The sequence below is a fragment of the Brachionichthys hirsutus genome, chromosome 7 (genome assembly GCF_040956055.1).
Source record: "Brachionichthys hirsutus isolate HB-005 chromosome 7, CSIRO-AGI_Bhir_v1, whole genome shotgun sequence".
NCBI lineage: Eukaryota > Metazoa > Chordata > Actinopteri > Lophiiformes > Brachionichthyidae > Brachionichthys > Brachionichthys hirsutus.
Genome location: NC_090903.1, coordinates 12,284,584 through 12,300,599, shown reverse-complemented (window position 1 = coordinate 12,300,599; position 16,016 = coordinate 12,284,584). Strand labels below are relative to the sequence as shown.

At 41.9% G+C, this 16,016-nt stretch overlaps 3 protein-coding genes across 3 annotated transcripts; 2 read left to right on the top strand and 1 right to left on the bottom strand.

Annotated features, from left to right (window-relative positions):
- Window positions 1-332: 332 nt before the first annotated feature.
- cdc5l (CDC5 cell division cycle 5-like (S. pombe)) lies at window positions 333-6,901 on the top strand. The gene is made up of 19 exons (XM_068741217.1): window positions 333-505; window positions 867-970; window positions 1,259-1,420; window positions 1,606-1,733; window positions 2,269-2,368; window positions 2,470-2,596; window positions 2,703-2,794; window positions 2,948-3,092; window positions 3,197-3,388; window positions 3,563-3,711; window positions 3,801-3,972; window positions 4,170-4,334; window positions 4,441-4,521; window positions 5,022-5,273; window positions 5,454-5,561; window positions 5,635-5,724; window positions 5,940-6,071; window positions 6,315-6,395; window positions 6,531-6,901. Exons 1-19 carry the CDS (start codon window positions 461-463, stop codon window positions 6,642-6,644), a joined length of 2,439 nt encoding a protein of 812 aa, XP_068597318.1. The 5' UTR covers window positions 333-460; the 3' UTR covers window positions 6,645-6,901.
- An 80-nt stretch (window positions 6,902-6,981) lies between these two features.
- On the bottom strand, window positions 6,982-10,697 carry supt3h (SPT3 homolog, SAGA and STAGA complex component). The gene is made up of 11 exons (XM_068741238.1): window positions 10,609-10,697; window positions 9,414-9,498; window positions 9,158-9,244; window positions 8,931-9,027; window positions 8,645-8,778; window positions 8,452-8,527; window positions 8,265-8,377; window positions 8,069-8,173; window positions 7,869-7,994; window positions 7,249-7,338; window positions 6,982-7,055 (listed from the first exon to the last, which is right to left on the bottom strand). The coding sequence occupies exons 1-11, from the start codon at window positions 10,686-10,688 to the stop codon at window positions 7,014-7,016; spliced, it is 1,035 nt and encodes a 344-aa protein (XP_068597339.1). The 5' UTR covers window positions 10,689-10,697; the 3' UTR covers window positions 6,982-7,013.
- On the top strand, window positions 10,503-14,610 carry runx2a (RUNX family transcription factor 2a). Its single transcript, XM_068741237.1, has 6 exons — window positions 10,503-10,551; window positions 12,862-13,052; window positions 13,169-13,328; window positions 13,779-13,883; window positions 13,977-14,039; window positions 14,279-14,610. Exons 1-6 carry the CDS (start codon window positions 10,503-10,505, stop codon window positions 14,608-14,610), a joined length of 900 nt encoding a protein of 299 aa, XP_068597338.1.
- The last annotated feature ends 1,406 nt before the right edge of the window (window positions 14,611-16,016 follow it).

Genomic DNA, 16,016 nt, shown 5'->3' with positions numbered 1-16,016 from the left:
ACTGTTTTTCACAAGGCGTAAATCTATACTAAATAAATTGACATACTGTAGCTACAAGGGGGCGGTGGTGTTTTGAAATTTTCAATAACTACACCTTTATAGATTTTTTTTTCTTTTACCGATGTGCGGTGACGTAACAAAACAACTATTTTATTTATCTTAACCTTCCCCTTTTTACTTTAACAAAGCAGAGGTATTGATTTGATTTTTGGCCTAAAAAGTTTTATTTTGTGCCGCTAGGGGTCAGGTTGCGGTTTAAGATTCGCTTGTTTGTACGTTTGTACCCACAATGCATTTCTGCGACACAAGTTTCCGGTTTGGTGCACGATAGTTGCGGCGTCATTTTTCTATGCGTTCAATTTAGTTTGGGCTGAAAATCGAACGTATTTATCTTTAGAAGTGGTTACGAATCCCTTTCAAATAGCTTTACTGAAATAGAAAAGCACAGAAAGGCTTCAAGATGCCGCGAATAATGATAAAAGGTGGCGTTTGGCGCAACACTGAGGTACGTGTTTACATGGCTAGCTGTGTTAGCACGATGCTTACTGCTCGTAGAACTTGTATATTACCGTAGTCTGAGTTATCTTGGTATTAGCCTAATGGGATTTAGCCCGCTAGCATGTTTGTGTGTGGTTTTTATTTACCGCTTATTTGAAGTTGTGGAATTAAGAACGCATTTAGCCGTCTAATATGGATCATGGCACATTATCGAGCATTGTTGAACCTTGGATGTTAGCAGTAAGATTGTCTCAGGGGCAAATGAAAGGTATCTGACGTTGGTTATCCATCGTTATGTTGAGGGATGTAAAGATACTAATAGTGATTTGTGCTTCTGTGTGTCTTATCTGATCTTCCTCTCCACATAGGATGAGATCCTCAAAGCAGCGGTGATGAAATATGGGAAAAACCAGTGGTCTCGTATAGCTTCCCTGCTGCACCGCAAGTCTGCCAAACAGTGTAAAGCTCGATGGTGAGTTTTATTTTAAGTACTAGTGATGTAGTAAGAGTAAATCCAGAGCATTCTATAAAATAGTGCTTTATAAATAGTGGTAGACTGCACTTGGGAAGACTTGTCTACAACAATAGGCACTGTATTCATTTGATTTCTGTTCATGACTGAAAAACTACTGACTTTAAATTGTCAAATTGTTATATTTTAAAGAGGTTTCTGATTATTTTATACGTGCGTGTTGAGAATCTTGTGTGTCTTTCCACTGTGTTTTCTCCGTGTGCTAAGCGAGTTTGTTTCTGTCTACAGGTATGAGTGGTTAGACCCCAGCATCAAGAAAACAGAATGGTCTAGAGAAGAGGAGGAGAAGCTGCTTCATTTGGCGAAGCTGATGCCCACCCAGTGGAGGACCATTGCTCCTATTATAGGACGTACTGCTGCCCAGTGTCTGGAGCACTATGAATACCTCCTGTACGATTTATTGATTTAACACATTACATATTACTAACATTTGTATTTATATTGTAAGTTCCAAGCATTTTTGTATCATTTGCGCTACAATGTACGGGGAAAAATAAATCGAGCATCTCGGGATTATTACAAATGCTTTTGATTAACAATGTAATTTTTTTTTATGTTTATGTGTGACTGTTTAGAGACAAAGCGGCTCAAAGAGACAACGAGGAAGAAGTGGGCGATGACCCCAGGAAGTTAAAACCAGGAGAGATAGACCCTAATCCTGAAACTAAACCTGCTCGGCCTGACCCCGTGGACATGGATGAAGGTATGCCAACAACAATATTATTCTACACTTCTACTGTTTGTTGCAAAAGTTGTTCAGGTTGTTGTTTGTCTGTCCATCTGTTAGCAAGATGACTTAAAATGTTCTGGATGGATCTGGATAACGTTTTCAGGAAATGTAGGGAATGTTACCAGGAACAGACGATAATATTTAGGTGAATCTGTTACAAATACACATCAACTCCGATTCACTTTTACTTTTCACGGTCGTGGTGTGAAGATACCGAGAACAATTTAGAACCTTTTGATGATGCCCCAGATCACTATGTGGATGCTGTAAATCCAATTAAGAGGGGAGTGAGCTGCTTGGCGGAGGTCTGCGCTCTCCGAGTGTTTTTCTAGCTTTCATTCTGTATTTGCAGTGAGCAAGCTTCGCATTATATTTCTTCACGACACCAAATTACATGAACATACACATCAGAATTAGCAATGGGCTTCATCAGTGTTTGTCAGCCACCCACAGTTTGATTTGTACACATGGGTGCTGATGTGGCATGATATGTTTCACTATATATTAGATGAGTTGGAGATGTTGTCAGAGGCCAGAGCTCGACTGGCCAATACCCAGGGCAAGAAAGCCAAGAGGAAGGCCAGAGAGAAACAGCTGGAGGAAGCCAGGTGAGATGCGCGATTTCTTTTGTGTATGATTTCACACGTTTTTTTTTTCTTACCTTCTGATAAGATAGAAATGATTGATTGTCTCTCACTTTGTGATGCAGACGGTTGGCAGCTCTGCAGAAGCGCAGGGAGCTGAGAGCAGCTGGAATTGCTGTTCAGAAGAAGAGGAAGAAGAAGAGAGGAGTTGACTACAATGCGGAAATTCCTTTTGCAAAGAAACCTGCACCTGTAACTACTATTAACTCTTTCTGTTCATTTAAGAACAGCATTGGGCTCAAATGAATGCTCTAGTTATTCATTTATTTTTGTTTGGTTCTTTAAACATTGATTTAAGGGTTTCTATGACACCAGCATGGAGCAGTATGTCCCTCAGGAGCCGAACTTCAAACGACTCAGGCAGCAGCACTTGGATGGAGAACTCCGGAAGTCAGTAACAAAGTTCACTGCATTTTATGCGCACATACAGTTTAAATAGCGCGAGAAGACACGAGGCCTTTAAAAAAAATGTGTGCATAGCTATTAAATAAAATGCAAGTACAATGTTAAAAGTTCATCCTAATCAGTTGCGTTTGTGTGCAGCGAACAAGAGGACAGAGACAGAAAAAAAGATAAACAGAAGATTAAAAAGAAGAAAGAGAGCGACCTCCCCTCTGCCATCCTGCAGACCAGCGGAGTGGCCGAGTTTACTAAGAAACGCTCCAAACTGGTTTTACCTGCACCACAGGTATCCGCTGCTATAATGTCTCAGAACATTATATACGTACAGTATCTTCTAGATATTGTAGTATACGTCCACCACCTTTTTTAAAGTCTTAACATGCATCATAGATCAGTGATGCAGAGCTGGAAGAAGTTGTCAAATTGGGCGTTGCTAGCGAGGTTGCCCGCCAAGCTGCCGAGGAGAGCGAGGGCGGTACCTCTGCCTCCTCTGCCCTCCTCTCAGAATACAGTGTCACCAACGCCATGACAACAGGGCTACGTACCCCACGCACCCCTGCAGCTCAGGACAGGATACTGCAGGTAAGAGACGTGTGTGTGGATACTTTAAGTACACGCTGGCATTACGAATCCTCTTTATAGAAGCAGGCTGAAGATGGACATACGAACACTGGGAAAGCATTAGTTGAGATATTTCTGGACAACCAGCACTAAAACATGATGTATTAAAAACCCTCTCTGCGTATGCGTTTTCAGGAGGCCCAGAACCTGATGGCTCTGACCAACATCGACACCCCTCTGAAGGGCGGTCTCAACACTCCGCTGCACGACAGTGACTTCAGTGGAGTGACTCCTCAGCGGACGCAGATACAGACGCCGAATACTGTTCTCACCACGCCGTTTCGGTAACGATGCTAATCTGAAGCTGTTGGTTTAAATGACATTTCTAATTCTGGTGTATTTAAAATTTCTGCTTGCGTTTGTCTGTTAACAGAACCCCTGGACAAAGTCAAGGACAAGAGGGCATGACCCCTCAATCTGGAGGAGTGCTGACCCCACGTGGGGCGGTCACTCCGGGTTTGACACCTGGACGCACGCCACTGAGGGACAAACTGAATATTAACAGTGAGGAGCAGCTGGCTGACCCTGCATATGCTAAACACCTGGTAAATAGTCACCGCTAACGTTTGCGCTGTAAATACAAGGTTCATAAAACATTTTATGCATAAAGATACTTTTTCTGATGGCATGGAGTATTTTGGTGTTAATAAAGAATTACCAGCTAAAGCAAATATCAGCAACGATGAGATGAATAAGTTTAACATGTATAAGCAAATGATTTATCTCTCGCTCTCGCACACAGCAAAAGGAAAGCCTGCAGCAGCTGAGGCAGGGCTTGTTGTCCCTTCCGGTTCCCAAGAATGACTTTGAGATCGTTCTGCCGGAAAACGCAGAGAAAGTGCTCGAAGAAGCGGAGATGGAGACGGGCTTCACAGAGGACGCCGCAGACGTCGAGGCACGGAAACAGGCATGTGCACGATGTTTCCACGTGATGTTCCTGAGAGCACCGCCTCTAAAAGTACGATCCCATGTTTATAACATCGTATAGCTCAAATAGAGTGTGTGTTTTTCAGGCTGTACTGGACGCTGAAAGAGAGAAGGAGCTGAACCTACGTCATACCGCCGTGCAGAGGAATCTCCCCCGGCCCACTGAGGTGATGAACGCATCCGAAAGCTGAGGATTTGGTGAAATCCTGGCATGTAACCCCTACTTAATAAGGACATCATTTAATGTTAAAATAAGGGTAGTAGAAGATGGAAAAACTCCAGCAAGGTTGAGCGTCCCCTCCAAACTGCCCCTCTCCTACTAATTTACTATTTGTTTTTAGTTAGTTTAGTACCTGTAGTTAGTCACCCACATGAAAATCTACACCTGGAACTTGGAGCATACATAATCTGTCGTGGAGATAACGCTTTTTCTAGAGGAGTCTGCGTTTCTTGTTTCACTAAGTGTAGCTGACAAAAGTGATCAAAGTTGGACTCTATCCTCTTTGTCCGGATCCTTATATACGAAAACAGCGATCTTTCTCTTTAAGAAAAATATCCTGCGTTAGACCAACATTGTTGTTTAATATCTCAGCTTTATGTTTGTTGTGCAGTAATAAGCGAGGAGGATGTCCAATGTGAATACGAGCTCTATCTTCTCTTCCTGTAGGTAAATGAGTCCGTCCTCCGTCCTCCCTCCATGGAGCAACTGCAGGATCTCCAACTGGCCGAGGAGCTGATCAAACAGGAAATAATCACAATGCTGCACAACGACTGTCTGCATCACCCATCCACTAACACAACCAGTCAGCTGCAGCGTGGGAAAAACAAAGGCCCCGCCTCCACGTCCAACAATGCGTCGCATATCGCGTACCTGGAAACGCATCCCTACAAGCCAGTCAGCACGGAGGAGATGGAGAAGGTAACGCACACGTCAGAGCGTCGGTTAGCAAGACTGTTTGTGACAACAGACCATTTATTGAATCAACTATTGGTCCAGTTTGGTTCTGAAAAAGTTGCAGTATAACTTGTATGCAGGTATACTTTATATTAAAAGTACCCGGTGGTTATTCTACCCTTTTTGTGGCCTGCTAATAAACAGGCAAAGACATTGCTCGCAGCAGAGATGGAGGTGGTCAAGGCAGGAATGGGTCACGGCGATCTCAGCATGGAGGCCTACAGTCAAGTGTGGGAAGAGTGCTACGGTCAGGTAAACGCTCCTCTGAGCCCAAATCTAGAGTCGTATCTTTGGCAGGGTGTTCACCATCTTCCTCTTTCTGCAGGTTTTATACCTACCGACTCAGAACAGGTACACCAGAGCCAACCTGGCATCAAAGAAGGACCGCATTGAGAGCCTGGAGAAGAAACTGGAGGTGAGAAAGGAAGCGGGCACAAAGAAAAGTCATGGAAGTTGATCCCCCGTTTAGCTTCATGAGTTTATGGCTGTATTCAGACTAAACCAACTCGGTCAGGAAATTCCACCTGGTCACGGTGTTGGGTTACGTTCCAACTATTAGACACATTCGTCGACTCGTCTTACCGAGGCTTGAGAGTTCTGGTTTATTCACCGAAGTTTGTCTCCATTTAGGTGAACCGCGGCCACATGACGGCAGAGGCCCGAAAAGCAGCTAAACTGGAGAAGAAACTCAAGATCCTGCTGGGAGGGTTTCAGTCCAGAGCCCTGGGGCTCCTGAAGCAGCACAACGAACTCTGGGAACAGGTATGAACACCTCAGAATGGACCCATGCAGGAAAGGAACGATTCCCCGAGTCGCACGCCGTCAACCAGTTGATATTCCCTTTCTATCATTTAGAGATTAGTCAAGAAATATCCCACATGTACATCAGTGAAGCAAATTTGATGAGCCAGTAAAACTAGATTTTGTGGTGGTCTTCAGGGCTGTAGTTCTTATGAATTATAATAAACTTAAATTGTATGTTTTATTATGATAATTTTACTCCAGGTGGAGCAGTCGGCCACGGAGCTGCAGACCTTCAGTCAGCTGAAGAAACAAGAGGATACCGCAATTCCCAGAAGAATAGAGGTAAATATGTGATTATTAACATCCTGATCAAAAGTCTCTTTCACTTCTTAAACAGTGCATATATATATTTCACTTGTGATCTGGAGCTTTTTGATATTGAAGCGTACGTGTGTCTGTGCGTGTGTGTGTTTTTAGGGCCTCCGGGAAGACGTTGAGAGACAAATGGAGAGAGAGCGAGAACTTCAGCAGAGATATGGAGAGCTGCTGATGGAAAGAGAAGCGATGCTGAACAGCGCTCAGAAATGCTGAGCAACTTGCTAAAGCTACATTTACACAAATGCTACACACATGCAAACTTTCATTGCGCAGACATCAATGTGACCAGAGAAACAAGAATAGGACCTTCAGCCCTCCACGTAATCATTGAATCCTCTTCAATATATAGAGCAACTCCAATGAAGTCCCAGCCTCCACGTCCTCCTGTTGCCACGTCGTCACAGGCGGAGTTTTGAGCATGCCCTGTTGTCTTCTGTTTCTGTACTAGTGACCAATAAAGTTTGTTTTCAACAATAACATTTCTGCAAGTTTTTTTTATCTAAAGTAGAATTTACTCGAGCACAAAATGAAAAGTTTATTACAACAATAAGGAGAAATGATATTTGTGCAGGGACTTTGTCTTCAGCAACTGAGGAAAGCCATCCCAGTCTTCGAATAAGCACCCTGAAAGAGAAGAGGATTTACTTTAAACTGGTGTCCCTGTGAATTAGGAGTTACAGGCACAAACTTTGCGTCGTAGGTGTAAAGACATTCTTTTTTTTTTTACATTGGTTACTGGTTCATTTTTTCCCACTTTCAGATATGGCTGGATGGATGAAGCCTTATCAATGGCGATTCCGGTATTGTGCGTACATACTGTGTGTCTGTAGTTGTATCTTCTCATAGCCTCTCTGATGTGACAGGGCTGGATGGCTCCACTGGGAGGCTCCACTGTGGCCGGACAGCTCTGAAACAAATACCGCTTTAATGTAACACTGGATGATCAAAAATTTGTACTCCATCTTTTGCTAATGACTGCAAGAAAAATTATAACAATCTGTTGGATTGGATGAAACCTGACCGACCTACAATAGCACAATGGTTACAATTGACTGCACAATTAGTTACAAACACCTGTCTTTGAAAGAAAATGGGATTTAATCAATGACTTTCTTAATGTCACAAACCACCCTTCACCTTAAGTTATTGCAATGGCAATTCATTCATGTGAAAAGCCCGGTCTCAGAACAATGTTTGTAGTTGCTTTTTTTTTTATTATTAATTATTTGTATCTGTTGCTTCGTTTTGTTTGTTTTTCTGTTAAGTAAAAAAAAATGTAACACTGGACAACAAGGTCACATTTTCACTCTTATTTCTGCAGATGAGGTTTTGAGAGAGGAATAAAATTAGATGGCGTATACCGAGCTGTCCACAAAATCTATTTTTGATATAAAACAGCCAGTCTACATGTAAGAAGGTTGCAGACTTCATGCACACCTTCTTGCGTTTCCTCTGCCTTGCCCTGTCCAGACTCCCATTACCCTGTAGGAGGGGCTTTGAGGAGTGGGAGGAACCTGGTGTGGAAGGGGGAGTGGCTTCAGGTGAGTCTGGGTCCTTTTTCACCTGGTGGAGAGAAAGATGGTGATTATTTAATAACTGATTGTGTCTAGGTTGTGTGTGTGTGTGTGTGTACATGCCTCAGGGTAAGTGTTGTAGTTAATGTAGCTGGCAGAGATCACGGAGCTGATGGGATTAGCCTTTGCAACCATTTCCTGCTTTACCAACAGAGACAGATCAACAATCTGCAGAAGAGTGATGGAAACAAACGTGACAGATGTTATGACCGTTTGGAAATGTGTTTACAGACGTGAGCAAAATGAAGAACCAACTTACCTGGGCAACAGTTTCATAGGCCAGGTAGGACATCATCTCCATAGCCAAGCCGTTGGGCTTCAGTTCTAAACTGCTGCAGTCCAGCCACTCCCGGAACTTTAATGCTTTCTTAGCTGGGAACACAAGACAAACTTACTCATTTAAAAAACATTCAAGTTGCATTTAGATCATTTGAGGAAAATCTTACCGAAGCTGAGCTGTCGACTCTCACAGAACTCAGAGTACTGGGCCTGGTCCATGGATCGAGTATGACGCTCGACCCTCTGGAGATGCAGAGGCACACAAAAGCAAGGAATTTAACATTTGACCGTCTCTAAAATACTTTAATTGACACTATAGACAGTTAAGGGCTGAGTGAAGACATCCACGTGACCTCTGACCTCCATCCGCTCCTGTTTGACAAGGTCTACTTCCTGCCGCTCAGTCAATGACAGGAATTCGCCAGTCTGATCCATCCACGCTAGAAAATCCTGAGCCAATCGCTGCCTCCTCTGGTTACCCCCAGCGGCGCATGCTGCACCCAACCAGGATGTAAAAACCCAATTAAAATCAAATGTAAAAGAAAATCGTCAGTTCAAATGAAAATATTTCATACAGATTTCACTTTGTAATTTTGATCTTCTGTAATCAAAAACTAGAAATGTGTATGTGCGACTATGATTGTACCAGTTTCTAGCTGAGAGTCTTCATCTTCTAGACATTTGAATAATTTGGATTTGTAATCTCTGAACTGGAGATACTTTAATATCCTGGACAATTTCCTCTGGTTAGGGGAGGGAGGGAGAGAGAGAGAGAGAGAGAGAGAGAGAAAGGGAAAGGTGAGGATAGTCATTATAATCTTTATTAATTCCATACTGTAAAAGTTGAGATTATATTTATTGTGTTTCGGTTACCTTGTCCCTCCTCATCAGAAACAGGATGTCCTCAGATGAAATGGCCCTCGATCCACGAAGAGCTGCTCCCTCGCAGGCCTGATGCAGCTGATAAAGGAGCCAATCACCAAGCAGCCTCAGACACAATTATTAGTTCATTACATGCCCAGAACTAGATAAGAACTATGAGCTGCATTGAGCAGTGCTGTAGTAAAGAGAAATTCAAGTTGCTGTGATTTTTTTTTTTTTATATATAGATATATATTTGCACTGTTACCATGCCAGTGAGCTGCGTGTGAACGATGTCCTCCACCAGAGCTGCCGTCTCCTGAAAAGGCTTCTGAGCATCTCCCAGCGCAAACCTGACAAACACACGTCATACTAAATCAGAGCTATTGAAGAAAAACGTCAAAAACTTTACAGAGAAGTTACGTAGATGTTCACTGTAAATATAAAATAAATAGAAAAAAGTTCAATATGTTTATACAAAATTATTAGCGAAATGTCTCTTGTACATTAAATGATTTGGTAGAAAATCGTGTTTAGGAAGGCTTTTAAATAAAGTATAATGCTGGCATTGGTACACAAGTTAATTGTAACACAAAGAATAGAGCTGCATGATCGTGAAAGAAATTAAGTGTATGTACAGTGTAAAGGTGATGGAAAATAAATTTCACCAACTATGTGCACTTATTCATCACAGATACACAGTTAATCCTAATTCTCATCATTTAGGATGTTTAACAAAAAGAGCATAATTGGCTAATCCGATTGTAGATGTAATGATCTTTACACGTCGTTCTCTCTCCGTGCACCTTTCCCTCCAGTCCTCATGCACAGACACATACAATGACCACAATTTGTTCAAATTTGCATCTATGGTGGCAGCCGAACCCAATCCCACATCCTGAATCTCTCTCCCTCCATGTCTTCAGCAGCCCCCCCTTGTTTGCTCCACCCCCCACCCACCCCTTATCTGTTCTGTGATTGGCTGTTTGTGGCTGTCAGTCATACAGGTGATGAGGGTTTTGGTTTGGGGTTGTGGGCGCTTCGGCTTCAGGTTCAGAGGTTGGCTTCAAGATATCGGTTGGTTTTAGGGTTTAGTCGGGTTTCAACCTCTCTGACCACCAACATCATCCGTCTGCAGTCCACACGCTACTGAAGGTGAGTACCCAAGTACACACACACACACACTTAAAAAAGTGTTTGACAAACATAAAAAAAATCCATGTGTGTTTGTGGGTATACATAAAATTAAGTTAAAAATAATTCAGTCACAAATAAAAAATTTTTTAATCTTTATGCCTCGTATTTATTATCTGCAATGATACTTATTGTGGTTCTGTACTTTTGCAGACAGTTTCTGATGGCTTCAAACAGTTTGTTCAGCACCAACAGCCCACTGCTGTACTGGGGTGAGTCTCATTCTGTGTGTGTGTCTGTCTGTCTGTCTGTCTGTCTGTCTGTCTTACATCATACTCTGGAGCTCTGGAATGAAACTGGTCCGGGAAACTGGACGATCTTTAGAACTGGAGGTGGAGGAACCAGCCATGGGACTGCTCACAACCCCCACACCTAAAGACGTGACCAAAACAGAGGAATAAATGTGTTCAAAATAATAGGAATCGATTAATTAGTTCAGAAACTACTATAGCTTTCCTTCAAACAGCACATTGTCCTAAACATATATCGTTTATCGCCACATGAATATTGTCAAGATCAATAACTTACCTCTGGAGATGCTTTTCTTTGAGAAGCAGAACCGATAATCAAAAAGGTCTGCACAAATATTCCCACCTGAAAAAGCATCGAGGACAAAGTGTGTTTGTGGTGCTTGTGTAAAAAGAATTGTTACCCATCACAAAGGAAGGGTCGTTCAACGCTTCCATGCGTCTCAGCTCGATTGTTGTTTGGCTGGTCTCAGACCAGCGTGAAACAAGACGGGAGGACGGCTCCTGGGATAAAACAGAGGGAGAGCACTTTTATTTTATTTTTTTATCATTCCAAGGTGGAGCTTTTCAACCTGATTGTTAAATAGTTGAATTTTAGTTTCGGATATGGATATAAAAAAAAAACTATATTGGTTATTTTGGACCTTTTTCTCACAGTTTAAAACAGCAGTCAAAATTACAAAGTCGGAATTTTCCTTTTGAAATCCATTTTCCAACCCGAACGAACCCCTCGTTGACATGTTTAAATGCCCGTTTCTGACGCTAATAGCGAGTTGCCGGACAACACGCAAACCGCTTCCGCATGTTTGGCTCATTGATTTCACCGAAATAAAACTTAAGACAACAGAACCTGCGCTAAGAGCTTAAAATAACAAGATAGCAGAAAAGATCTGAGGCAAATGAGCGCACAGTCCAAACACACGCAAATACGGAGGGCGCAGGTGGTGTGACCGCAGTAACTTCCCCTCCGGCAGTGGAATCTGAATGACAATACAGCGCAGAACCCTCAAATTCAAACCCTGCGGTGGATAAAATACAAAGCAGAAATTAGTTTAAAGAAAATGTCGTACCGGAGGAGGAGTGGAGGCAGAGAACGCGAGCGAAAGAGGACAGAAACTATTTAAAATTCTCACCGAAGTCGTAAAGAAAACGTTGTCGACGATGCATTGTTGATTTAAGTTTGTCGGCGCGATTTGATGACGCAGTGACAAGCGCGGGATTTTGGTGCTTGTAGTTTCTTTTGGGTTTTTTTCCTTTTTCCGGTTAAAGTCTCAATCTCTGCTTAGTTTTGATTTCCGGAGATCGAAATTGGGGTGGATTAGCAGCAAAGCGTGTTATAATACAAACTGTGAAAGTCATTTATTAAAGTGATTATTGATTAGTGAAGACAAGCAAATGTTGCTGTTTTGTCCAAGTTAGCAAGAACTACGTAGTAAAACGTAATTCTTACCAGTCTCCCTCCATGCGAAGAAAAACAGAATATGGCAAAAAAGTAAAATAAAAGGCACTACTAAAATTTGTATTTAACATAATTTGTTAAATATACCATTAAGTTAAACATGTATTATATTTCAAGTAATACATACTGCATTATTTGAAGATTGTTGACATTTGCAAGTAAGCAAATATGGTGTTAAAAGTTACACCATTCAGAATAGAGGAGAACAGAGTCACTCATCAGCGTAGGCGTAGTTTTTTTTGGGGGGGGGGGCAGGGGTCACCCCCCCTTAGCGTGTGACACGGGACATCGTGCGTGCCGTGCCGTTACTGAACTCACGTCAGTTATTTTTTTTATTTGCCCCCCTTTGAACAAATGTCAAACTCCCCCCATGTTCGGCAGCCTGATGACTTGTGGGTAGTCTTGTGAGTCCTGTTCTGAATTTCACACTCCTGAAAGCTTCTGCCCGGCGGCATCTGTGTGACGTGTTTACTTGCGTGGCTTTTCATGACTAACGTTTTTAAATCTCCCCAATTGACGTGAGTGTGGGTGCTCTGGAGATGAATTGTGAAGTTTTGATCACATGCTGGAGAGCCTTTTATTACAGACTGTAATGGAACTTTTAACATTACAATTTGCTGAATATTTTTGGTTTACATATCAAATTTCGTTAACATTCTTCCGTGCGTAGATCATTACTGTTATTTCTTAATTTATATCATAATTTGTTCTACCACATAAAATTTGAATCCAGAACAGTGAAATAGCATTAAAGTGCAATAAAGCAAAAATTACAGAAGCGCATAATAAAGATGGGAACATCATCTCTCTCTCAGAACCTGTAGTGAAGCATCGGCCTACACCGCCACCCGCCAAAGGCCAGTTGGACGATCATGAGGTCAGGACCCTTCATCAGTGCAGCACAGCACCACCCAGAGGCCTGGTGCAGACCGACAGTCCAAACTTCCTCTGCAGCAGCCTGCCACGACACTGGAGGTGTAACAAAACCCTGCCGACAGCGTTCACTGTGAGGAATCTGTGTGTCTACTTGAGTCTTCTGTTCATAACCACAAAGGTTATACGCTCAGTGACTCCTCCTACACCGTAGTAAAGGACCAGTCCTAACCCCTCTCCATCCTCCAGGTGGTTGCCCTGGGGAACGATGTGCCAGATGGTGTTGTTGTCACAGTGATGGCGGGCAACGAAGACAACAGCAGCGCTGAGCTACGCAACGCCACAGCAACCACGAAGCAAGGCTACGCCCACTTCAATGACCTCCGTTTCATAGGTCGCAGCGGGAGAGGTGCGCAGACTCCGCCAAGGGTTGAGTCGCATTGGAGGGTCAACACATTCAGAATCACGGGTGCCCCTTCACGCGGGACTAAGCCAATCTGTTTAGTCATTGTTTGATCGTCTGCCAATCAGCATGGATGGCGTTGCCTTGTAATTTAATTCATAATCAGTTATCCGCATTACAACTCTGATGTGAGTCCGCTGGAATATCATGGATGGGTATTTCTATACAATTTGCCTATTATTTTGATGATGTTGCAAAACCACTTCAAAACAAGTCCTCCTATCCTGGAAAAAAAATGTGATTTGTAGTCCGCAGCTAAAATCTGTACCTTAGTGCGAGATCCGGTCTACATAAAATGTTTGAGATTTCAAGACATCTTAAGTTTAGCGTAACACATTATCGCAACTCGTACTTTTTTCCTACAGGTATACTATATATATGTATGTATTGTTTCAGGCAAGAGTTTCACACTTTCCATCAATGTTCTGACGTCGCCACCGCAGATTGCCACCTTACACAAAGCAATTAAGGTGACAGTAGATGGACAGCGGCTGCCAAGACGTAAGTATGCAACAAGAACATTTAAATGTTATCTAATTTTAAGGGCTTTATCCAAACCTTTAAACAAAATGACTTTATTCTTCTGTCTGCCAGGACAGCGGCAGAAGGAGATGAAGCAGGGAGTCTTCAGGTCATGCAGCAGCAATCCCTTATTAGGTATGCTTTTATCATTCTTGGTTTTTTGTTTTTGTTTTTAATGTGTTTATACTGCATCTATGCAACAATATGGACATGCAAAAGCACATTTTCAGCCTTGATATGAAATATTACCGAGCAGCAGCAGTTTTGTCAATGATAATACATATTTGCAAAATATTGATGAAGGGAAATTTGGTATTTTTAATATAAATATTTTGATTAGAATATTTATATTATTTAACTTTGTCTGTCTCCAGATTGCAGATCATTTTCTTCCTCTCTGTGGGCCAATGAGTCGCCGTTTCTGGGTCAGGTGTCTTCATTAAGCACCTCCTTCACTCCAAATCCCAGAATGCCCCATCTTCCGCCCCTTTCCTACTCTCAGCACACACCTTACAACTCATACGTAACTCCTCCCCCTCCATTGAGCCAGAGTGGTTCGTTCCAGCATAGTAGCTTGTATTACGGACCCAACCAACAACTCCAAACTACGGGGGAGGACCGCAATGCCGTCACGGCTCTGAATAATTATTTTGAAGGGGCGTGTCTTTCTATGAGAAGGGAGGAGCCTGTTTGGAGGCCTTATTGATGGCTGAATGCAGTGTATTGAATATAGCGTATAAATAATTTTCTTTAGGTTTCCGGAATTTGTTTTCATCCTAGCAAGTCAAAAAATAAGTTTTTATTTTTAAAATAAATCTTCTACAGTTATTTGTTCTCATAGTTATTTTATAAAAAAATTATGACCTATTTATATTTATCCTTTTATTTAGTATTGTATGTATACTTTGACGTGAAGATTACATGAACACTGTAATGAGAATCATGCTTAAATGCCCTATTTTTAATTTAAAAAAATAAATATTTGTCAGTTTATTTGTTCAAATTTTTATTAGAGAAAGAGTTGTATAAAACCAGGGTCAACTTCACAGCCTGAATACAAAACTACATTATATCAACATGAAACAATGAACTATTACTAAACGTCATGAATGTATAATCAGCATCCACAAAGAGTAGATCGATTAATGCGCAATATTTGTTATAGTACTATTTGTAGCAACTTACATTTTCTGTAAAATAATAAATGCACACATTATTTGACTAAATACTGCTTTTCATAGCGTACATAAGAAGACAGAAATAAATTAAGTTATTAATTTCCTAAGACTAAGATAATCACCTCATGGAGATTTTAACGTGTTTCAAGAAAGTAATCAGTTCGATTTGTTTTACTTGGAATAAAGTTGTTCAATCGATGGGAGTGAAAGTGCAGACTGGACAGTTTATAGAAGTTTAGAATACTTTACGCCATCTAGTTCAGCCACTCTCGTGCTCCACTCCTCTTCTGTCATTTCATCTTCTGCTCCATCCGTTGCATCAACCTCCATCTGAAGCTCTTCTGAAATCATCACTATGAACACAAAAAGACCAGCTGATGGAAAGAAGAATCTAGAAGCTATAATAAGATGGGATTCTTGAAATCTAAATCCGATTGCAGGCGCTATTACAGAGAATAACTATTTGTGTGTGGATGTGGAGGGTGTCCTTACCGGCTCTATGTGGGCTCTGAGGGACAGAGAGTGATTGATCAGAAACAATTGATGAAACAAGGTGCAGCTTGACATTATGTGTGTGCGTGAGTGAGTGTGTGTGAGTGTGTGTGTTTCCCTCAGTAACAAGTTAGTTAAAAAAGCTGATGATGACAGGACCGCAGGTCAGTCAGAACCCTGCGCTGTCACGCGCAGTCAAACAGCTCATCGTTGTCAGGCTGAGACACTTCTGAGAAGACCGATTAACCGATTAGTGCTGATAAGCACTAATTAAGTGAGAGAAAAACTGAGAAATCCAACACATTGGGACAGCTGTTCAAAAAATATCATCTGGGTCAAAAATGATTACCAACATGGTCACATAAGTGTTTTTTTTAGTTTGAGACAAAACACTTCTACATCCGCTTCTAGTTATCCGCCATCTTCATCCGCTTATCCAGGG

Coding starts and splice junctions, on each gene's coding strand:
- cdc5l (XM_068741217.1), top strand. CDS start 461: ATGCCGCGAATAATGATAAAAGGTGGCGTTTGGCGCAACACTGAG. Junction 5,725..5,939: donor GCCTGGAGAAGAAACTGGAG/GTGAGAAAGGAA, acceptor GTCTCCATTTAG/GTGAACCGCGGCCACATGAC. Junction 6,396..6,530: donor CAATTCCCAGAAGAATAGAG/GTAAATATGTGA, acceptor GTGTGTTTTTAG/GGCCTCCGGGAAGACGTTGA.
- runx2a (XM_068741237.1), top strand. CDS start 10,503: ATGGCTTCAAACAGTTTGTTCAGCACCAACAGCCCACTGCTGTACTGG. Junction 10,552..12,861: donor CAGCCCACTGCTGTACTGGG/GTGAGTCTCATT, acceptor TCTCTCTCTCAG/AACCTGTAGTGAAGCATCGG. Junction 13,329..13,778: donor CATAGGTCGCAGCGGGAGAG/GTGCGCAGACTC, acceptor GTATTGTTTCAG/GCAAGAGTTTCACACTTTCC.
- supt3h (XM_068741238.1), bottom strand. CDS start 10,688: ATGGCTGGTTCCTCCACCTCCAGTTCTAAAGATCGTCCAGTTTCCCGG. Junction 8,378..8,451: donor GAGTCGACAGCTCAGCTTCG/GTAAGATTTTCC, acceptor TTGTGTTCCCAG/CTAAGAAAGCATTAAAGTTC. Junction 7,995..8,068: donor ACTACAACACTTACCCTGAG/GCATGTACACAC, acceptor TCTCTCCACCAG/GTGAAAAAGGACCCAGACTC.